Source organism: Crocodylus siamensis, chromosome 10 (genome assembly GCF_052110815.1).
Source record: "Crocodylus siamensis isolate JL-2025a chromosome 10, ASM5211081v1, whole genome shotgun sequence".
In the NCBI taxonomy this organism is placed as follows: domain Eukaryota; kingdom Metazoa; phylum Chordata; order Crocodylia; family Crocodylidae; genus Crocodylus; species Crocodylus siamensis.
The window spans coordinates 43894214-43918059 of NC_143404.1; the positions used below are offsets into that span (position 1 = coordinate 43894214).

A 23846-nucleotide genomic window follows, 5' to 3' on the forward strand; every position below is an offset into this window, starting at 1 on the left:
AACTGTCAACCAAGCCCCACCATGCAGTTAGCACCAAGCTGGATGGCGAGAGCCCTGTCACACATTCAAATTAAGACACGGTGGTTACCAGATACAGAAATACATTTTGTGGAATATTTATGGGGCTGGTTTCTTGGGTTACTTTTTAAGATGCTATTAACAGGTTAATTGCATACATATTGCATACATATAGGAAACACATTTAGTGAAATTGTCTCCTAAGTCTATGCATTTATAGCAATGTGACTTCTTTGCACAGATAAGGCAAGGTTTGCCAAAATATTTTCTATTACTTCATTTCACACCAACACTTCCCTGTGAAATCATTGCCAAATATGTTGAAACTTGCTAGGAAATGTTTCTCAGCAGAATCTTCCCAGAACCCACCCTGTGGGAAGGCCTCCAAATATTAACATTAAACAACTTCTGCATCTTTCTTCCATCCAAACCGGTTTATTTTCATGAGGAAACAGAATGTGAGACTGACTGCTGGGAGTAGGCAAAAAGTGGGTATTAGGGCAAAACTTTTGCTGAAAATACTTTTTTCTTCTGACACTTGTTCCTGTAAACCCCAGAGCTCTTTGAATTGTCAGCTGGCCTGTACTGAAAAGGCGGGAGAGTTGGCCTCTTGGCCCATTAGTAGGTGAGGCATGAGAGGAGTCTATCCCCTTGTAACATGTCTTTAATCCCAACTTCTGAAGGGACAGAAGCCAGTACTGTCAGCCAGCACCTTCCAAGGGAGCACAACACAACTGTAGACTCTCTCTCCCTCTGCCTGAAAAAGGGTGTTTGTACCCAAGTTTACAAAGAACAATTTTTCCAACTATTTAGTTGGTCTAATAAAAGGTATTACATTCACTCAAAGAACCTTGTCAGCATAGACTGAAAAGTTTTTGCCACAGATGAATTCCCTCTTTAGGATAGTCACTTGTGGAAGACTGGCTTCCAAAATAGGTCAGTTTTCTCTGCTGTTTGACCTGGTCTGCTGCACTGTGCAGAGGAATGAAGAAAAGCTTATTGCACATCCTATTCTAAAACCACACCAGTTGGCAGAAAGACTGGGTATCCAAGGACTAAAACACTGATAGCAGTTTTATGGCACATTATATTTTACCCAACTTCTGAGTTTTTTAAACCTAGAACAGGTAAGAATGACCCTTATCCCTTTTGATATGCCTTGATCAACCATTAATCAGCTGCTTTTCTTCTGCTATTTGTGTTTCTGGTACCCCTGAGAATTTCTCTCCCTCCCTCCCCTTTGCTATTTTTCACTGTGCTGTGCCTGGCTTACTGTGATCAGAAACTTAAAGGTGAATGCTTTGCATTTGAAAACTTGTCTGACTTTATCCCAACTACATACCTGGTTCAGTAAAAGATATCACTCTAAGAAATCCTTGCCTTTCACATAATTTCTGTACTACCACGACGCCAACATCACTCTTACACAACCTTTCTTAGAGCTGAAAGTGTTAGTAAATCTTCTGATGTTAGCAGGCTTCTCTGTTAGATATTTTAAGCAACAGTTTACCAAGGAAACTTAAATTGAGGATTCAGATTGGTGTTTCATAGATTTCATAGACATTAGGGCTGGAAGGGACCTCGGGAGATCATTGAGTCCAGCCCCCTGCCCAAAGGGCAGGAAGTCAGCTGGGGTCATAGGATTCCAGCAAGATAAGCATCCAGTTTACTCTTGAAGGTGTTCAATGTAGGTGCTTGAACCACCTCCGCTGGCAGACTGTTCCAGACCTTGGGGGCTCGGACAGTAAAGAAATTCTTCCTTATGTCCAGCCTGAAATGGTCTTGCAGGAGTTTGTGACCGTTCGACCTCGTCATCCCTTGGGGCGCTCTGGTGAACAGACGTTCCCCCAGATCCTGGTGGTCACCCCTGATAAACTTATAGGTGGCCATCAGATCACCCCTGAGCCTGCGCTTTTCCAGGCTAAAGAGTCCCATGGCTCTCAGCCTGTCATCATAAGATCTGTTTTCCTGACCTCTGATCATGCACGTGGCTCTCCTCTGGACTCTCTCAAGCTTCTCCACATCCTTTTTGAATTGTGGAGCCCAAAACTGGACGCAGTACTCCAGCTGCGGCCTCACCAAGGCCGAGTACAAGGGGAGAATGACGTCCTGGGATTTGCTCGAGAAGCATCTATGGATGCACGCCAGCATTTTAGTCGCTTTACTAGCCGCAGCATCGCATTGCAGGCTCATGTTCATCTTGTGGTCAATGATGACCCCCAAGTCTTTTTCTTCTGTAGTGCTAACCAACGTAGCACTGCCGAGCCTATAAGGGTGCTGCAGGTTTTTCCTCCCAAGGTGGAGAACCTTGCATTTTTCGGTGTTAAACACCATCAGGTTCTCATCTGCCCATTTGCTGAGCTTGTCCAGGTCAGCCTGGATCACCCGCCTATCTTCTGGCGTGGATGCTTTGCCCCAAAGTTTGGTGTCATCGGCGAACTTGGCCAGTCCACTCCTAACTCCAATGTCCACATCGTTAATGAAGATGTTGAACAGGATGGGTCCCAGGACAGAGCCTTGAGGGACCCCACTGGTTACAGGGCACCATGATGAGTGACTGCCATCAATCACAACCCTCTGGGTCCGACCACAAAGCCAGTTTCCCAGCCAGCGGATCGTGGTGGAGCGAAGGCCACAACTGGGCAGTTTGGCCAAGAGGTGATCATGGGATACCAGATCAAAAGCTTTTTTGAAGTCAAGATATATGACATCAATCTCTTCTCCCTTGTCCAGGTGATAGGTCACCTGGTCATAGAAGGAAATGAGATTGGTCAAACAAGACCTACCCGCAACAAACCCGTGCTGGCTGTCCCTTAGAATGTTAGCCTGGGCCAGTCCCTCAAGGATGGCCTCCTTAATAAACTTTTCTGAGATCTTCCCCAGGATAGAAGTCAGGCTAATGACTTTGTGGATTGGGAAAGTGTCAAGATTGAATAAGAGTTGTTGGTTGTATAATTTATTTATATTTAGTATACTACAGTATTGCAGAAACCTTTTCCATAGTAACAATTGGGAATTTGGTTTTTGAGTCAAAGGATTTTTTTTTTAAATAAACCAAACACTTGGTGCTAAGTTAAAAATCATACTTCTAAATCAGGCTTGCTTGACCTGCAGCTTGTGGACCAAATGAGGCCTACAGAGTCATTGCATCTGGCCTGCGGGGCTCCTCATGGGTTGGGAAAATAGGCAGCAGGGCAGTGGTGGCTATTAACATAGCCACTCTTCAACTCTCCCTCCCGCCAAATTTGCAAACCCCAAACCCTACACGCTTGGTTGGAGCCAGGCTACCCCTGGCCCCCATGGGGCCAGACCATATCCTCTTTCTTTTGGCACAATTGATTCCTGAAAACCATGTCTTAAGTCGAAATGTTTTAACTTGGAACTGATTTTCTCATAGGAAACAATGTTATAGTGGGGGATTGGTTCCTGAACCAAGGCCTGATAGCCTATTTTCACCAAAAATAACCAGAAATTTTGTACTCAATCAATTATAGATGAGTCATATAGCTACATTAATGTATTTATATTGTAAAAAGCAATCATATTGATTTGGAAGGACTTCTTTGAGGTGACTTTGCTGGACTTTTTGAAGGGTTCTTGGTTGGACTTTTTGAAGGATTCTTGGCTGGAGTCTTCTCAGGAGTCTTGGCTGCAGGTTTTTCTGGAGTCTCATCTGCTTTCTTAAAGGAAGTGTCCAAGGAAGTTTGAACAGATGTTCTCCTGGGAGTTGGGTGATGCAGCAAACCTGTTCGCTGATGTGGCATCGGATTAAGCATTGTAAAGTCAAAACTGACATCAGAAAGTCGAAACCGGGTGTCAATTTATAAACATTTTACGTATGAAATATTGTAACTCGGAAGTGTTTTAAGTCAAGGACTGCCAGTATGTTGATTAAAGTAAGTTGATTGCTTTTAGTGTTAGAGAGAAGGCCAAGAGTAATTTCTTTGCCTGCTAGAAGCAGTTGCCATAATTCACTATGTTTCTACAGGCACTTCAAGCTATACTCGGAGATAAGGAAGCTAAAAATCAGTTGCAGTTCAGTGAAGTATGAAGATGTACTGTACTTGCAGAAGATGCAGTGAAGCTAGAAATGAGCAGTGTTGCTGTTTTCCAGTTAGAGGAAAGTGTTCTTAGAATATGAATTTTGCACCTCAAACCTGTCAAAATATTTGAGGTTCTAGTGCAGGTGAAGGTGAAACCTAGTAAAATTTGAGCAAATAGAAGTACAAAAGGATATTAATAAGAAGATAAATAAATCCATGTATATGTTTTGGGACTCGAATCTGTGCTGTTGACACCTAGCACTTCACCTGTTGACCTCTGTGCTCTCTAAGAAGACTAATAACTACAGCTTTTAAGAACAAGGCTGGGAACTATAACTTGAGAGGCTAGAAGCCAAAGAAAACAGTACTTTAAAAAAAATTCTGTATTCCAAGCCAAATCAAATTCCAAATCCGCGAGTCAGTCCAGAACTGCCAAAGAGAACAGGTACACACTGCAAGCATCTCATCTGTTTCCAAAGCCTGCTGTGCTCTGTGACTGCCTGCTTGGGCTGGATTTCAGTCTCCCCATGGTTGTTGTCACTGGCATGCAGAAGGCTGGGTGGGAGAAGGGACTAGATCAGGGATCGGCTACCCTCTCTGCATGCGTGCCTATTAGTGGGCAGAGGCTGTACAAGGTTGCTGTGTTGCAAGCTATCAGTCGGATCAGCCCCAAGCGCCACCTGCAGCGGCTGCTACCAGTGTCCGGGGGCTCCCACCATGGCTTGTGGGGCTCCACCCTGCTTGCACTGTGCCCAGAGTGCACAGAGGCTGAGCCAGGAGACCCCTGAGCCTGCCAGCCTGCCCTTACAGGCAGGGCAGCTGAACCTGAACCACATCCCTACGGGGTTTTGTGGGCTGGGCTGGGCTGACCTGACCTTGGGTGCCGCTGGGTGCACATGCCCACCATGGCAGGAGCCCCAGGGCAGCCCCCGCTTCCCTCCCAGTCCCCCACTCTCCTACAGCTGCCGCCTTCCCAAGGGCCCGCCCAGTCCAGCCTGCCCACAGTATCTCCCCCTGTGCCTGCCACTTCTGGCACCATACCCCAGGCTCCTGGCTCTGGCTCTCTGTGACCCGGTGCTGCCCCCATCCAAGTGGGATGGGACGTCCATCTGCCCAAGCCCTGGCTGGGAAGGCCTGAGTGCCCTGGCCCTGGTGCTGCTGCTGGGGTGTCACTACCTCCCTTTTCTGGACACTGCCCTGGATCCAGTCAGAGCCACAGATGGTAGCAGTGGGAGACACTGGTGTGAGAGACTCATCCTCTTTCTTTTTCTTTCTCTCTCTGCGCTTCTTTTCTTTTCTTTCCTCTTTTTCTCTCTTCCCTCTTTCTCTTCTCTTTTTCTCTGTTCTTTTTTCTCTCCCCTCTTTTTTGTCACCTTTTTCTCTTCTCTTTTCTTTTTTCTTTCTTTACCTCTTTCTTTTTTCTCTCTCCCTTCTTTTTTCTTTTTTCTTTCTCTTGTCCTTTTCTCTTTCCCTCTTTCTTGCTCTCTCCTATTTTTCTCGTCTTTCTTTTTTCTCTCCCTCTCATCACAACATGCTTAATAGAAAATAATACACAAGAACAAAGGTATTATATGAAGTTCTATTAATGGTCACCAGGTTTAGAATTTTTAGAAAACCTGGTATTTTCCATAAAAAGCCACATTTATAATTATTAACTATTTTAATATGCAGTGCATCCTGCCATGTACCCCCTGTCCCAGTTTAGTTTTTCTGGCATCCTGGCACTCTGGCACCTTACAAGGTAGATACTTTTGACCCAGCCAGAAACGTTGCCTATCACTGGACTAGATAGCGATTGGTTGCTTCACCATGCAGTGGTTAGGTCCAGCAGTCACCACCTAAGCTTCAAACAAACTGGTTTCTTTGGAGTTGTGTTTCCAAGATGTGTGTCAGGGCAAAGAACATGGTGAAGGCTTCTGTTGTAACATGTGAATGTGATACATACATTAAAAATGCAGCTAACAAACGTTCAAGGTTGGCAGCCAAACCAATTCCAGTATGCTTTGAAGTGCAGGAGCTAGTGCAGGATCCTGAGGTTCTGAATTTTATTGCTGAGGCTCCCACACTGTTGTCAAGTGAGTGCTATGCCCCATGGGTCCAGAAACTTGGTGGTGGAGGAGTACGGGGAGATGACATGGCCTCGTACACTGGATTGTGTCAGTATGCAGGGTTGCAGCCTGTTTCAGTGAGAAGCCTCCTAGTGAGAAGATTCTTCCTAATACCTAACCTAAACTTCCCTTGCTGCAACTTATGACCGTTGCTCCTCGGTTTGTCATCTGCCACTATTGAGAACAGTTTGCCTCCGTCCTCTTTCAAACCTCCCTTCAGGTAGTTGAAGGCTGCAATTAAATCCCCTCTGTCTTCTTTTCTCCAAACTAAATAAGCCCAGTTTCCTCAGCCTCTCCTCATAAGTCATGTCCCCGAAGCCCCTCATCATTTTTGTTATTCTCTGCTGAACTCTCTCCAATTTGTCCACATCCTTTCTGTAGTGGGGGCCCAAAACTGAACACAGTACTCCAGATGTGGCCTCACCAGTGCTGAATAGAGGCGAATAATCACTTCCCTTGACCTGCTAGCAACACTCCTACCAGTGCAGCTCAGTATGCCATTAGGCTTCTTGGCAGCAAGGGCACACTGCTGGCTGATATTCAGCTTGTTGTCCCCCAGGTCTTTTTCTGCAGAGCTTCTGCCCAGCCAGTTAGCCCCCAGCCTGTATTGCTGCATGGGAGTGCTCCGCCTCAAGTGCAGAATTCTGCACTTGTCCTTGTTGAACATTGTGGATTTCTTTTGGCCCAGTCCTCCAGTTTTTCTAGGTCACTCTGAATCATACCCTATCCTTCAGCATATCTACTACTCCTGCCAGCTTGGTGTCATCTGCAAACTTGCTGAGGGTATACTCTATGCTATCTTGCAGGCCATTGGTGAAAACATTGAACAAAGCTGGCCCCAATGTCAACCCCTGCATAACTCCACCAGGTGCCAACTAGACATTGAGCCATTGCTAGCCTCTGAGCCCAATGCTGATTCTGATTGCTTCCCTTTCTAGTGTCATACCATGGAGCTGGATTTCAGTTTGGCTGTGGCTTTCAATAAAATCCAATGACTGTTGGGAGTTTGGTTCGGGGGTGGTTATTGGGCTTTAGTTCTGTGCTCAGAAGAGTATCCAGTAACCTCACCAATAACCTTATTTCTGTTGAGAGGTGGATGTAATACTGAACTTAGGCTGCTGCTACTTTACCTTGTAACCCTCTTGTAATGAACTGCTTTCTCTTTTCTAGGGAAGGGAACGATCCTGGGATTTCCATGAGTATTACATATAGACAGTTGTTGCAGGATGTCTGCCAATTTGCCAATGTTCTCCAGGGACAAGGTACAGAGTACAAATGTGGGACTTGGGAGATCCAGATTCTCCTTTTGGCTTGGCAACTGACTTGCAGAGGAACACTTTCCTTAAGCCATTTCACATCTGTATTTCATCTCCCCCATCTCAGAAATGGTGAAAACCATAATACTCATTTTGCTTTTCCTCTCAAGTTTTCTCCTTAAAAGCTAAGTAATGTTGGTAATGTTAAATCTGTTATCCTGTTGAGTTAGCTTGCAACTTACACCTCGCTTGAACTTGTCTCCTTAGAGATTTCAGTGCTAGTGTTAGGAAAAAAGACATTGCTTCAGTACACTTCAAGATGTAGCCATTTCAGTCACCGTGACAAGAACTTCAGTGATTAAAGCTCTATGTCTCTGTGTTGTACACATTTACCTGGGTATACATGACTTTGAAATTGCTTTCTGTTCATATTTTGTCATTTAGTCATAAAATTCAGTAATCATATTTAATTCTGTGGCTTTATTCCTTATATTCCCCAATGACCACTATCACAGTACTTGATCATCACTCTACAAGCAAGTGTCATTGGGACTCTTCAGTGGAAAATATCATCCTTAATATACACGAGAAAAGTATTGGAAACATAAAATTTAAGTAGTGAAGTCCTTAAACATGCAAAGTAGTGGAGGGTTAAACTGACTGTTTGTCTGTAGTTAATTTAAACATTCTTCTCACTTGTCTTTTTGTATCCTGTTCTTCTACCACGTGCTTTCCCTAGAAACACCAATGCTCAAATCTTTGAATTCATGTCACTTGAAACCTTAACTACTTACTACTCTGCTGGAGTGCTGACAAGGGAGTTATCTTCTGTTTCTTTTTTGTAGGCATAAAAAAAGGAGATAGAATTTCCATCTACATGCCAATGATTATTGAGCTTGTTGTAGCCATGCTGGCCTGTGCCAGAATTGGAGCTCTTCATTCCATTGTGGTAAGGACAAGTGCTGGGAATTGTTTTAATTAGTTCTAATTACCATATTTACTAAGATGATTTTGTATATAAGAGAACCCACCAATAGTTAGATTCTATATATGGAAAATTATGAATTTGTTATAATTTCCCATGTATATAATCTAATTATTGGGGGATCATTTTAAATTAGTCTTCCCAAAGCAGCAGCAGGGGACCAGACCCCCACCCCTTGCCTCCCCTGTCCCTCCAGCCCTTGCCCCCCACACCTGTACCTGTCCCCTACTGCCTTCTCCCATTCCTCTTGTCCCTCATGCCTGTGTCTGCCCCTCTGCCACCTGCCCCCCCCATATCTTGCTCTCCATGCCTCTGCCTGCACCTTCCCCCATCCCCCCTGCAGCTTACCTTTCTCTGGCTCCAGGGCACTCAGCAATGCCACGAACAAGTAATGGCAGCAGCTCTAGGCCTGGCCAGGTTTGGAATGGAGGGCTAGGGCCAGAACATGAACTGAAGGTAAGCAGCAGGGAGAGTGGGGATCAAGTGGCTAGGGGGATAGACCATGTGGAAGCAGGCTGTGCAGTGTCTCCCACACTACGTCCCTAAGCTACACAACATGGGTCTCCCTCATGCACTACCCCCATCATGCAGTTTCCCTCACACTTCCCTCTATGTGTGCCGCTGCCTTTACCAGCACACGAGTCATTCCAGTCCAAGGCAGGCAGTGGCTCCTGCCTTTCTTAGGCTGATACTTCAATCTAAGACAAGGCTTTTTTTCCCCGTGGTATCGGGGAGAAACCTCATCTTGGATTGAAGTAAATGTAGTACTAGGTCATTGCTTGGAATATAAATTCTGCTATCTTGAGTCAGCAACGATGAAATGATTGAGAAATACTGAAAAGATGGGCAGTGGCTACATTAAAGTGACATTTTCCTATCTTGTCCTTGCTAAAAGAGTTGAGTTGAAAAATAAAGCAGCTTTTGCAGGGTCTCTACTCTTTCTCTGGGTTCTTGCCATGTAAGCACCCTGTAGCCTTCCTGTGTTTGACTGGCCAGTTGCAGTGCATTGTGCATTCTTGCTGTCTAGCTGCATTTGTGACTACCCTGGTGGTGGTATTTTTTTTCCTTTATCGATCTTGTACTTCAGCTCTTTCTGCAGCTCTGCTGAAGGACCATATTCTTTTGTCAGTTTGCAGGTTTCTCAGCAGAATCCCTTTGTGAACGGATCCTTGATTCCAATTGTTCCCTCCTTGTTACAGCAGGTAAAATATTCCTCTTTAAGCTGCAAGTCCATAACCATTCACATGAGTTTTGGAAGATGTAATTGTTAAACTTAAAAGTCAATTGAGAAATATCCTTGAGCTTTCTATATTCCTCTTAGATTGTGTGGACAAAGGGTCTGTATTGGAAATGACTAGGAAGTAATAGGGGTGCACTGATAGAGATTTTGGGGGCTGATACCAATACCTGATATTTAAGGAGGCATATCGGCCGATACCGATCCAATTTCCAATATAGGTGCCAACAGATGGGAGGCGGGGAGGGGCAGGGACAGGCACTGCCCAGTTTGGGGGAGAGGGGAGGCGTGGGATGGAGGCACGGCTCGTGGTGGGGGGGGGGTCTCCTGCTGCTGCATGTCCCTGAGAAGGCAGGGGGCCATGTGCCCCCAGATTTCTGCAGCGCAAGCTGGAGCTGCGGGGTGGAGCCACTGCTGGTGCTGCGCGGGGCTCTTTTCACCAGGTGCTGGGGTCAGAGCGGGCTCCAGCGGCTCAGGGAAGAGGCTGCAGCCACCCCAGATTTTGCTGCAGCTCAGTTTCCAGCCCCACGCTGCTGCCCACTGCAGCTTTTCCTGGCACTTGGGTGGAGGTGAGGCACTCAGCCAGGGCTGCTCCAGGCAGCAGTACAGGGCTGGGAGCAGAATTGCAGTGAAATTTGGGCTGGAGCCCACTCTGATCCCAGCCCCTGTCAAGAACAGCCCCCCACAGCGCCAGCTCCAGCTCCAGCTCCGCCCCAGAGGTGTAGCCCACCCTGCACCACACAGATCCAGGGGCACACACTTGCCCTCTCCCCCGCTGCCCCTGCCCTCCTGGGGTGCAAGCAGCTGCGGGAGCTGCCCCCACCACATGAGCCATGCCTTCATCTCTTACCCCCTCCCTGCCTGAACAGCGCCTGCCCCTGCCCCCTCCCTCACTGCAGGGGCGTTGATGCCCCCCCACTCTCTTCCCTTCCCCCTCCCCTTATGACTTACCAGCTGGAGGCAGCTCTCTACACTGCTGGCTCTGCTCCGTCCTGTGCTGCAGCTGCGTGCAGCATAGGCATTTATCGACCAAATTATCAGCCCCATTGGGCCAATATTCAATATAGACAATTTTCTTTATATCGGTACTGATCAGATATCGGACCGATATATCGGTGAACCTCTAGAAACTAAGGGATCATTTTTAAGGGCATATGCTTTAGTATCATTCTCCCTTTGCTGATTAAGAGTGGAGTATATAAAACGGCCCACATACTTTATCTTAAATAGAATCATAGAATCATAGAAGTAGGGTTGGAAGGTACCTTGTAGATCTTCAAGTCTGACCCCCCGCCTGGGTGGGAGAAAAACTGGACTCAAATGAGTCCAGCCAGGTAGGCATCAAGCCTCTTCTTAAAGATCCCGAGGGTAGGAGCCAGCACCACTTCCCTTGGAAGTTGGTTCCAGCTCCTAGGCGCCCTAACTGTGAAGTAGTTCTTGCGGATGTCTAATCTAAACCTACTCTCCAATAATTTGTGTCCATTATTCCTTGTTATGCCAGGGGGCGCTAGGGGAAACAGTGTCTCCCCCAAACCCTTCTGGTCCCCCCAGTGACTTTATAGACAGTCACCAGGTCCCTCCTCAGCCTTCTCTTGTGAAGGCTGAACAGGTTTAGGTCCCTCAGTCTTTTATTGTAGGGTCTGCCCTGTTGTCCCCAGATCATGTGGGTGGCCCTCCTCTGGATCCTTTCAGTGTTGTCCACATCCCTCCTGAAATGGGGCACACAGAACTGGACGCAGTACTCCAGCTGTGGCCTGACCAGCGTCGCATAGAGAGGGAGAATCACCTCCTTGGCTCTACTTGAGATGCACCTGTGAATGCACGACAAGGTCCGGTTAGCCCTGCCAACCGTGACCTCGCATTGTCGGCCCATGTTCATCTTGGAGTCAATAATGACTCCAAGATCCCTTTCTGCCTCAGTGCTGCCTCAGAAAGGGAGTTTCCCATTTTATAAGTGTGCTGCTGGTTTCTACTGCCTAAGTGCAGCACCCTGCACTTGTCAGTATTTGAAACGCATCCTGTTTATGTTAGCCCACTCCTGTAACCTATCTGGATCTTGCTGCAATCTTTCCCTCCCTACTAGCATGCTCACCTCACCCCAAATTTTGGTATCATCAGCGAATATAAACAGGTTGCTTTTCACCCCGTCTTCCAGATCTCTGATGAAGAAATTGAACAGCGCAGGCCCAAGGACCGAGCCCTGGGGGACTCCGCTGCTCACTTCCCCCCAGGGTGAATGTGACCCGTCCACCACCACCCTCTGAGTATGACCCTTGAGCCAATCTGCAATCCATCTGTTTAGTGGATTGTGTTGCTGACAGCTGGTTAATAACAAGCGCATTTTCTAAAGCTAGTTTTTCATCAGTGTTTCTCTCTAAAATAAGTTGTATGCTTCCAGATGCCTTGTTCGTGACCTTATTCCAAGTTGGGACTGCCTCTGTCAGTTTTGTGGAATTCAGTCACTTGTTAAGCAAGGAGGTAACCTTCTGGACTACAGTGAAATTTTCATATTAGTCCAATACCTATGTTTTCTGTGGCAGTTATTACATTTTTAATACAACAGCGATATTATTTGGCAGCTCTCAATCCTTTGGATCATGGTGTACACGCAAGAGGTCTATGTGACCGTCACACCAACACCTTGAGCACATACACCTAGGAAAGAATATGGAGGAGTGGAAGTTGCCCTAGATCTACCATCCCCTCTTTAGACTGAGACAGAGTCCAAAGGCAGACATTCATTGCCTCAATGGTAGTATCTTCCGCCAGAGAGCAACAGATTAGAACTGCTGCTGACTGCCTGGCATCTCAGGAAGGAAGTGTTTCTGTCAGGGTGATGTCCCAGAAGTACCCACAAGGCAGTGGATGCTAGCATTTTCAGGTGCCCTATACTTGTCTTACTCTGGAGGGTGCAACACTCTGGTATTTTTTAGAAGATACCCTGCCATGAGTAGCCCCATCACATTGCCACCTAGCCTTCCAGTTAGATGCAGTTTACGGTCATAGTTTCATAGTTTCTAGGGTCGGAAGGGACCTGAGCAGATCATCAAGTCCAACCCCCTGCCATGGCAGGAAAGAGTACTGGGGTCAAACGACCCCAGCAAGGTGATTGTCAAGCCTCCTCTTAAAGACCCCCAAGGTAGGAACCAGCATCACTTCTCTTGGAAGTTGGTTCCAGATCCCAGCTGCCCTGACAATGAAGTAGCGCCTCCTGATATCTAGCCTAAATCTACCCTCTGCCAGCTTGTGACCATTATTCCTGGTCACTCCTGGTAGTGCTCGGGGGAACAGGGACTTCCCCAGTGCCTGCTGGTCCCCTCTGACTAGTTTGTAACAGGCCACTACATCCCCCCTCAGCCTCCTCTTGTGGAGGCTGAACAGGTTCAGGTCCTGTAGCCTCTCCTCATAGGGCCTGCCCTGCTGCCCCCAATCATGCTAGTGGCCCTCTTCTGGACCCTCTTCATGTTGTCCACATCCCTCCTAAAGTGTGGCACCCAGAACTGGACGCAGTACTCCAACTGTGGCCTGACCAGTGCCGCATAGAGGGGGAGGATCACCTTTTTGGACCTGCTCGAGATGCATCTGTGGATGCATGACAAGGTGCAGTTGGCCTTCTTGACCGCATCCCCACACTGCCGGTTCATGTTCATCTTGGAATCAATGATGACTCCAAGATCCTTTTCTGCCTCTGTATTGATGAGAAGGGAGTTCCCTAGCCCACAGGTATTGTGCTGGTTCTTCCTCCTCAGGTGCATCACTTTTCACTTGTCAGTGTTGAATCCCATCCTGTTCTCATCCACCCACCCCTTTAACCTGTCTAGGTCTGATTGCAGCCTATTCCTCCCTTCTAGCTTGCCCATATCCCCCCACATCTTAGTGTCATCAGCAAATTTGAACAGGGTGCTATTTACCCCCTCGTCCAAGTCACTGATGAAGATGTTGAACAGTGCAGTCCCAAGGACCGAGCCCTGCAGAACCCCACTGCCCACATCCCTCCAGGTCGAAAATGACCCATCCACCACCACGCTCCTGGTGTGGCCCTCCAGCCAGTTGGCGACCCAGTTGACTGTGTGGGTGTTGACACCACAGTCCGCCAGTTTCTTAATGAGCATGGGGTGAGAGACAGTGTCGAAGGCCTTCTGAAAGTCCAGGAAGACTATGTCCACTGCTACCCCTGCATCTAAGGATTTGGTGATCTGGTCATAGAAGGCCACCAGGTTGGTCTGACAGGACCTGCTGCTAATGAACCCATGTTGATTGCCCCTAAGCATAATCTCCCCTGCTGGCCCCTTGTGGATATATGCCAGAATAATTTTCTCAAAAAGCTTGCCCAGGATTGAGGTAAGACTAGCTGGCCTGTAGCTTCCTGGGTCGTCCTTCCTCTCTTTTTTGAAGATGGGAACCACACTGGCCCTCTTCCAGTCCTCTGGCACCACACCAAAGCACCACGAGTGTGCGTAAAGCCGTGCCAGGGGTTCCCCCAATGACCTCAGCCAATTCCCTCAGTACTCTGGGGTAGAGATCATCCGGACTAGATGATTTGAATACATCCGGTGCTTCCAGAAGTTCCCTAACTAGTTTCTCACTAACCCTTGGCCTTGGTGCGCCTCCCCTGGGGTCTAAGGCGGGGTCCAGTGGGGGAGTGACTGTTCCAGTCCCTGCTCAGGAAAATGGAGGCAAAGAAATCATTAAATATGTTGGCTTTGTTGTCTGGTGTGACGACCAAATTTCCTAGTGTGTCCTTCAGGGGTCCCACATTACCCGGAACCTTCTTTTTGCCTCTTTTGTATTTAAAAAAGGATTTCTTATTGTCCTTAATCCGGGAAGCTAGTCCCAATTCCATCTCTGCCTTGGCCTTCCTGTTTGCCCCCCTACATCCCCGAGCAACTGCAGTATAATCCTCCCTGGTGATGGCCCCTCCTTTCCATTGGGTGTATGCCTCCCTTTTAGCTAGGAGACATTCCCAGATGCTTTTGGTGAGCCATGGGGGCTTGTGTGCCCACCTGCTCCCTTTGATCCGTGTTGGGATTCCCTCCCTTTGGGCTTGGAGGATTGTCTCCTTAAGGAGCAACCACTCTTCTTGGATACCTGGCTCCCCTCCCCTCCAGGACCTCAGTGCTTCCCCGACTATTCTCCTTAGCTCATTGAAGTCTGCTGTCCTGAAATCTAGGGCTTCTGCCCTGCTGTAGGCCTTTGCCACCTTGTGCTGGATGGTGAATTCCAGCAGGCGATGATCACTGTCGCCTAGGTAGTCGAGCACCCTCAGCTCCCTCACCAGGTCATCACCTGTGGCCAGCACCAGGTCCAACAAGGCGTTTCCCCTGGTGGGGCTGTGCACCTCCTGGGTTAGGTAGAGGTCCTGCATTCTGGCTAGGAACTTACATGAGCTGTCAGACCTGGCTGACTGCTCTTCTCAGCATATGTCTGGAAAGTTCAGGTCCCCCATGATAACCACATCATTTGACCTAACTACCTCCGTGAGCTGACTTAAGAATTCCTGGTCTTGCTCTTCCCCTTGGTAGGGTGGTCTGTAGTAGATCCCCACCATTACGTCCCTTTCCCTGCGACTGCCTTGTATTCTAACCCAGAGCACTTCAGAGTGCCCCTCCTCAGATTCTTTGCTAATTGACGAGGATGTGTATTCCTCCTTAATGTAGAGCGCCACACCCCGACCTTTCCTTCCTGTCCCATCCCTCCTGTACAGCCTATAGCCCTTGATATTCACCGCCCAGTCATGCATTGCATCCACTACATTTCAGTGAGCCCCACTATGTCCGGGTTGGTGTCAGCTAGTAGGAGGGTAAGTTCCTCTTGCTTGTTTCCCATACTACGAGCGTTTGTGTAGAGGCATTTGAGGCCTCCTGTGGATGTGTGCACTGCCCTCTACTTTCAGCATTACCCTGGCCCCTGTCGCTTACCTGTGTATATGTTCCGCTTATTGGCCTAGGCTGGGCTGTACTTGTAGGTGTTGCTTGGTTTGGCAGTCCAGTGTTTCCTCTGCCCTCATCTTCCCCTTCCCCCAACGAGCGTAGTTTAAAGCCCGCCGGAGGAGATCTGCCAACCTAGAAGAAAACACACGCTTACCTTTAGGGGAAAGGTGGAGCCCATGCCATCCGAGCACGTCTCTTGTCATGATGTGCCAGTCATTGTCGAGGAAGTGAAAGCCTACGTCGAGACACCATTCCCGAAGCTGCCAGTTGGTCTCCATGATGCACGTTGCATGCCATCTTCCACGTCTGCTCACTGGTAGGATAGAAGAGAAAACCACCTGTGCGACTGTGTCCTTTAGCATGCACCCCAGAGCATGGTGGTCCGCCATCAGGCGATCAGGGCCTCTCCTGGCCGCATCATTAGTACCCACGTGGATTAGGACCATGGGGTAGCAGTCGGTGGGCTGGATCATGGCCTGCATCATCCCCTTCACGTCCTGAATCTTTGCTCCAGGTAGGCAGTAGACCTCATGTGTCGAGGGGTCCTGGTGACAGATGGGGCCCTCTGTACCTCTCAGGATGGAGTTGCCTATGACGATCACTCAACGCTTTTTCCTCCTGGCTTGCTTAGCTCCTTCGGCCTGCTTGGAACTTGGAGAGCGTGGAGTTGCTTCTTCTCCTGTTGCCTCCTCTCGTTCCTTCTCCTCCAGAGTTGCCTGGGCCTTGTACGTGTTCTCCAGCTGGACTGGAGGAACTGGTACTGCTGTGTTACGAGCAGCCCTGGTTCTGGAGGTGACTGTCTGCCACTCTGCAGTGGAGGGCACCTCCCGGGGTGCTTCTTCTTTGGGTATGTGACCCTGTAGGGAAAGGAAATAGCTGTCAATGTCTTCCTCTGCCTCCCTGATTCCCCTCAGCCTGCTAACCTCCTCCTGGAGCTCCCTCACCTGCGCCTCCAGGGCCCTAAGGTGGGCTCCTGCAGGACAGTTGTGGGGGTCTCCAATCCCTGCCCCCCCAGGCCTTGCTGGGCAACTCCCACAGGCCAGGGGGTGTGGGGACGCCAGCCCTTCCATGGGCTCTGTCTGGATTGGAGCCTTAGACAGGCCCCAAGAAGGCTGCACCCCCTGGGCGGGGGCCCTGGCAGCACTCCATGTCGACACCATCGTAGGAGTTGCTGCTTGTTTCTGGCTTAGTGCGGTGCCTTCGAGCAGTGATATAGAAAAGGCCTATTAATCCATACCATATTACAGGTGCACCAGTGTATCGGTCCATATTGTAACAGCACTGATAAAAGGAAAATTGACATTATTGGCAGTTGGCTTTTTTTGGCTGATGTGACTGATAATGTCTCCGATAAATGCCACGTGAATGCACACAGCCACAGCATGCATGTGACTAGCCCAGCAGCTTAGAGAGCAGCATTTAGCTGGTAAGTCTGTTGGGGGGAAGGGGTGGAGGGGAGCGAAGGGGAGTGGGGGTGCAGATTGAGGCCCCCCCCCAGTGAGGGAGGGAGTGGGGTTGGGCCGGAGCTGCCCTCGGGGTGGGTGGCAGCAGCATTGGGAGGGGGTTATAGTGAATTCCAGGGTGACTGTAGCCACCCCAGGAGGCTCTTCCCCACCAAGAAGAGCCCCCAGCCCCATCCTGTAGTGGGAGCCTGCCCTCACCACACAGATCCAGGTGTCACATGCCCTCCACACCTCCAAATGAGCTGCTTGCAGTTCCATCCTGTGCCCCACACCAGCTGAGCAGCCCCTACCCCAGCCCCAGCCTGACTCCCTCCCTTACCACAAGGGCCTTGATCTGCTCTCCTCACACCTCTTCCCTTTCCCTGTCCCAGCCCCCAAGAGATTTACCAGCCGGATGCTTCTATCCAAGCTGCTGGGCTGCATATCAGCAATCAGATTGGTATCAATTAATATGGCTTGTTAATAATTGGCCATCGGTATTGGCTCAAAAAAATCTTTATCGGTGCACCCCTAAACAGTATGTGTTCTGCCAATTCAGGATTAATATATATGGGATTTGGAGTTTTTTCTAGCCTGTATTTGATTATTCCTGCCCCCCTCCCCTCTCCGCCCCCCAAGTGAGGAATTTTACCACTTCTTTTCTTCTTGTGTTGTTCTGTCATTTCTAGTCAGTTTTTCCAGAGCCATTTGTTTAGTTTATTAATAATAGTGACCTTCAGGTATTTTTCAGGCTTTTCTGGCTAGTGAGCCTGTTTAATAATTTACTTACTATTTTTCAGATGCCTTTTATAGAGGTGATAAACTAATTAACCTGAAGCAGATTGCAGATGATGCCCTGCAGAAATGTAAAGAGAAGTAAGTTGACCTTTCTGGAATGAAGGGATTCTTGCTGAAATCTATTTCTCTGTTTATATAAACCTAAATTATAAGAGTCTGCTAAACATTGCAGAATCTTGGAAAATGTCAGATCTTAGTTTTCACTTGGTTTTTGACTACAGGGCAATTTTTTTCTGTTGCAAAAAACTCAAAAAGACTACAACTTTGCATTCATATTTGAAATCTGTGCATTTATCTTGTGAATCCTGTTTGCACACATAACAGTGCTAACATTGTGTGGTACTCCTTGGCACCCTTGAAAGTATCTTGAGACATCTCAAGGTGCTATGGCACCCTGGTTAAGAGACACTGTTCTGGAATATGGAATATTGGCTAGATAAGTCTTTGGCCTGTACCAAAGAATAACACCCATTTGGGAAAGGTTTAGTTTAAATTGTCAAAAAAATCAGTGACTAGCAATTGGAGAACACTAGCAAGTACTGGATATGTACTGTGAAATACAAAGGTACCTCTTTACTGTGAGCTGCTGCATCTTGTTCCAAATGCATAGTGTCCGTGTTTTTCAAATGGGTATGTAAAACTTCTCTCAGCTGACAGGAAATAGCCTACAAAGATCTGGCAAAATCTGGAAAATGAAGGGTTTTAACAATAGAGGGGAAAGAAAATGTGAGTGAAAATAGGAGAATAATGAAGGCAGTTGTAAACCAGTGAAATAATGCAGGGTGCTGAGGATTTTCATTAGTCTTATTGTTGAGTTATGTTTGTCTTTCAGTGGGTTGCAGTGATTGGAAGCTGAGAAATATGGTTGAGGGGGAGAATCTGGTTGTATCTCAGATCTACCATCTCTACCAGTTGGTTCCTTGGGACAGTGCTTTTGGAATGAGCAGGCCAGTGTAGCATACGGCAGCTACTGATGGAATGATTGCTTTCAGCAACAGTTAATTGTAGTTGGCCCATATATACCTCATTAGCCTTGGAGGGAGGTTTATGGACTGTAACTCAGCAAGTGCACACTGAGGGCTGAATTCTGTTCTACCTAGTAGGCATGTTAGTGGACTTATGTGCCTGAGTGTAATTTTGTTACATACCACTCAAATCCTTGAAAACAGGTAAAGTCAAAGGTGGGTGGGTCTTCCTCTTCCTCGCTACGTTCTTTGGCTTAGTCACCCAGTAGGTGGAATAAAATGTGGCCTCAAATGCCTCTGCCTCTCTACAGAGGCCTCCATAACATATCTGTTCTGTATAGTTTAAACCACTCCTTTCCTTTCATAGGGGCTTTCTTGTGCAAAACTGTATTGTGGTCAACCATTTGGGAAGGGAAGAACTAGTGTCAGATGGGGCAACCAGCCAGTCACCACCTGTTAAACGGCTGTGCCAGGATGTACAAGTAAGTTCCCATGAGATACCATGTGAGGGAAGAAGTGTTGTTCCCTCCCCTCTTAATTGTTGGTGTACTGCAGGGGTTGGCAACCCCTGGCACGTGTGCCGAGTGTGACACGCAAGGCCATTTTGCTTGGCATGCAGTGACCAGCACCGGCTCTGGGTAGCTGCTGCCAGTGACAGAACCCGAGCTACTCCCAGCAGGGCTTGCAGCATCTCAGCTGCCTGCCGGGAGCAGCCCGGGATCCCAGCTGGCAGCAGCTCCCCAGAGCTGGGCTCAGCTGCAGCCAGGAGGTTCCAAACAGCTGTGCTGGGCTCCAGCATCAGCTCCACACCAGCGTGTGCAGGTGCACCTTGGAGCAGGCAGTGGGGGAGGGGCCCGAGGCAGTGCAGTCCTGGTTTCTCCTCAGATCCCGGCACAGAGGTGATGAGCCCAGCGCAACTGTTCTTAGCCAGCCCACACTCCGGGCAGCTGCAGCAAGCGGTGGTCAGAGTGCAAACAGCTCCACCGGGCTTCACAGCTCCAGCCTCAGCTCCACACTGGTGGCGACTGCACAGACACCTTGGGGCGGACAGCGGGGCAAATGACAAGCCCTCTCAGAAAGTGTCTATAACCTGGTGAAAGCTGTGAATCCCAGCCTTGTTTTCCTCCCCTCAGCCAAAATGCCACAATGTCCAGTTTCAGGGATTTAACTATGTCACTATGCAGCAGCTCAAACTGGGGTACATGGGAGCTTTCATAATGGTGACCTTGGGGTAACCTAGCCCCACACTATTATTGTAGCCAGTTAGAAATGTCAAACATGTAATTGCTGTACAGTTAACCCTTGATTTTTCAGGCAAGGTAGAGCTACTTGCTTTATATCTGAAGCAGCCAGTCTGTAGAAAAGGGCTCCCTCACCTGATTATGAAACCAGCCTCTTTTAAGGTCCATTTTTGGTTACCCTGGTGCAAGTTTATTTTTCCCTGGAAGATAAAGATAGATGTGACAGAATTTGATAGCATTTGGTTGGGGGGAAATGAGGTAACACTTTTAGGTGATTAGCAGCTATAAATTCTAGTGCAAGTTCTTGTGGAAGAAGCATTGTACAGTGATAGAATCATATGCTTACCTAATCATAGAAATAGGGATGCTTAGGTATGATTTTATCAGCACAGGCTGACTGTTCTGCTGTCTGGCACCTCAGTCAGTTTATGACATCTCTGGAGTGCAGTCTTATCCATTTCCTTTTTGGGGGTTGAGAGAGAACTTTGTTTAGTGGGTCTTGCAGCTACAGAGCAGTTGCTGGAGATGAGCTAAGGGACAGTAAGATGCATGAACATGATGCTTTTAAGGTGGAACAGAAATTAGTGAAGGGAACTGAAAGAAAGGAGAGACACTAGCATGGGGCCCCTTGTGAAGGTGTGGGAAGGGAGGGTGCATGCAGTCATACTGTGTGCATTTGGGGTAAATTTGCAGGCACCTTACTTCAGAGCTGTCCAACTTCTAAGTGTCTGGGGAGTGCTTGTCATATGTGCCACACCAGCAAGGGCCCCATGCCTCCAAACTATAAGCCGCATGGATATACTCTCCCCGCCTAACTGTGTACCAGGAATTTCCAACCTATACATGCTGTGCCCTGCTCCCTGGGTGGGTGCAAAAAATAGAAGCTGGAGGAGGGAGGGGAAGCCTGGAGACTCCAGCTGCTGTTGTTACCCCTAGCAGACTGCCAGTTAGACAGTGCTGCCCTGCTTCAGTACCACCCACTGGAATAAAATTGTAACTTTCTTGTCAGTGTGAAATCCCTCAATTTGACATGCACAGTTGCAAATACACTTCACTTTGTCCGTAAGCTGCTCCTTCTGCCCCACTTGCAGTTCAGTGGCTTTGCTGTCAGTCCCTTCTGTGGAACTGAGAGGAGCTGTGCAGATGCTAGAGCATGAAATGTACAGATAAGGGCCAAGGATTATGTGAACCAATCAGTGTGGCTGAACATTTTAAGGAAACTGGTTAGCTATTGAGGCTTGCACTGTGTACTTGTCAGAGTGAGGAGTGTGCTTTCTTTTATACTTTATTGGGAGACCTCAGTGAATTGAGCTATTGAGTGAATTGAGGTAGTGTTTTGGGGAATGTTTTTCAAAGTGAATGTTCATGTGCACACCCTAAATAAAGACTGCAGTCCCTGGGATAGTTGTATGCTTGGCTAGGTAGGCACCATTTTCCACAGGTCAGATGTACTGGCTGCCTGTGATAAGTACACCATTTCTGTAGTGGCAGTTCTGTCAAGATGAGGAGGAGATAACCCAGACCCCTGCCTTCTCTGTGCTGGTGATAAAAGTAGGGTTCATTGTCAGCCTGTGGAAAATTTTTTAACAAATATATTAATGGCAGCCTTACAACATGGCATGTTCTTGATCCATTTAATGTAGCTAACAGTTTCTCAGGTGGTTGGGGGATGCCTTTATACTGAGTAAATAATGTTGGGCCGTGCTTGTCAGTGGGAAGCAATGGCTAAGTTTTTGTTGACAAAGCCTTAGGAGGAGGATGGGTGAAAAAGAGTCTTATTTTCTTTAGGGATGCACTGATAGAGATTTTTGGGGCTGATACCAATAGTGGATATTTAAGGAGGCATATCAGCCAATACCAATCCGATTTCCGATACAGCTGCCTCCAGCTGGTAAGTCCAGTGTGGTGGAAGGGGAGGGGGAAGGGAAGGGGCATGGGGGGGCAGAGATCAATGTCCTTGCAGTGAGGCAGGGGACAGGAACAAGTGCTGCCCAGGCATGGCAGGGGGGAGGGAGGCTCCCTCTGCTGCTTGCACCTCAGGAAGGCATGGGCGGAGGGATGTGTGCCCCCAGATCTGCGCAGGGTGGGGTGGGCTGCAGCCAGAGCTGCGCGGGCTCTTCTTGGCAGAGGCTGGGCTTGGAGCAGACACCGGCAGTGCTGGGAGGATGCTGCATCCACCCCAAATTTCACTGCCACTCCGCTTCTAGCACCGCCACTGCCAGCCACCTGGTGCAGCCCTGGCTCAATGTGCCAGGAAGAGGTGGGGCTGCACTGAGCAGCTGATGGCAGTGATGCTGAAAGCAGTGGCAAAATTTGGGATGCATGCAGTATCCTCCCAGCACTGCCGGCACCTGCTCTGAGCCCAGCTCCTGCCAAGAAGAGCCTCATGGAGCTCCAGTTGAAGCCCACCCCACCCCTCTCCATGCAGATCCGGGGGGCATGCTGCCCTCCCGGGGTGCAAGCAGCAGCTGGAGCCACCTTCCCCCCCACACACACACAAGCTGCAGCCCCACCCTGCCTGGGCAGCATCTGCCCGGGCAGCATCTGCCCCTGCCCACTCCCTCACCACAGGGGGCATTGATCTGCCCCACCACCACATATGCACTCCTTCCCTCCCACTCCCCTTTCACCACACTGGACTTACCAGCTGGAGGCAGCTTTCCATGCTATCAGCTGTGTTCCTTGCTGCCTGAGTGCTACATTGTGCCTGCGCACAGCATGGACATTTATCGGCCAGATTATCAGCCCCATCGGGCCAATATCCAGTGCAGCCAGTTTTCTTTCTATCAGTACCAAGCCGATATTAGAGCAATGTATCGGTGCACCTCTAATTTTCTTATATGGTAACTCCTTCTGCATTGGCAGGACCATGTTAATGTTAATTAGCAAGATAAATGGTCTTTGCTTTTAATTCCCTTGAGCCCTGTGCACACTCAGAGTGGTGACACAGATGTGAAAAAGACAGATCTTTGGGAAATAAAGTGGAGACTGTTCAGAGAGCATCTCCTGGCTTGGGCCCAGGGTCAAAGCATCCTTAGGCCTGGAAACAGCTGTATGCTCTCTGGTCGGCCTTCCTCAGCAGGCGTAAACCTCGCTGCCTTAATGAAAGTGGCCAAGGGCCTGATGTGCATCCTGTGCTTGTCTACTCACCCTGTTTGTGGATTTTTAACAGGAAACAAAGACTAAGATTTCAAAGAGATTCCATCCTAAGGTATTTATAGCTAGCAGCAGCTTTCTCTTTTTGGTTCTCATCTTTGCTTCTCCCTCCAGTGCTCCACTCTAACTGCTTCTATCTCCACACAGCTGCACATGCCTTTCTGATCTGGTTACCAGCAATTGCATGTTAGCAGTAGACATCCCACTTGTCTTTGGCCTTAGTCACTAGATGTCTGCACACCACTCCCCTGAGCATGGGGGAGAGAGAGGAGAGAACCTTGTGTTGACACTTACAGAAATCTTTTGTAGTTGTCTAAATGAATAGTTGCATATAAAAAGAAACAACTAATAGAGAGCCTTATGTGGGCCATGATCTGCCCAATGCTAATAGCTTAACCCCTTTTTCCCCTTTTGTAACTAACTGGTACAAAAATGTTGGTGTTCTGATGGGAAGGAATGATGTGGAATACAAAGCATATTTATGTCAGAATGGTTTTGTTAGACCCCAATTTCAAGTGGTGCCCAACAACTAGGGAGATGACTATCCAATTGCTCATGGGTCCTGTTACTCATTAGCCAGATTAAGCAGGGAGCAAACACCAACACACATTGCTCGCAACAGCTTTCTTCAAAATGGAGACAGCTTCGGACAAGGGTCCCAAAAAAC

At 48.3% G+C, this 23846-nt stretch overlaps 1 protein-coding gene across 2 annotated transcripts in view; it reads left to right on the forward strand.

The window, feature by feature from the left end:
* ACSS2 (acyl-CoA synthetase short chain family member 2) overlaps positions 1–23846 on the forward strand; it is a 114102-nt gene that overhangs the window by 62599 nt on the left and 27657 nt on the right. The window contains exons 3-8 of one of the 2 annotated variants that reach the window (XM_090064263.1): positions 7340–7431; positions 8271–8374; positions 9540–9612; positions 17820–17895; positions 19150–19264; positions 23196–23234. In XM_090064263.1, coding sequence (XP_089920389.1) covers positions 7340–7431; positions 8271–8374; positions 9540–9612; positions 17820–17895; positions 19150–19264; positions 23196–23234 — 499 coding nt within the window. The remainder of the gene's footprint in view (positions 1–7339; positions 7432–8270; positions 8375–9539; positions 9613–17819; positions 17896–19149; positions 19265–23195; positions 23235–23846) is intronic. The other variant, XM_090064264.1, reaches the window with a different exon arrangement.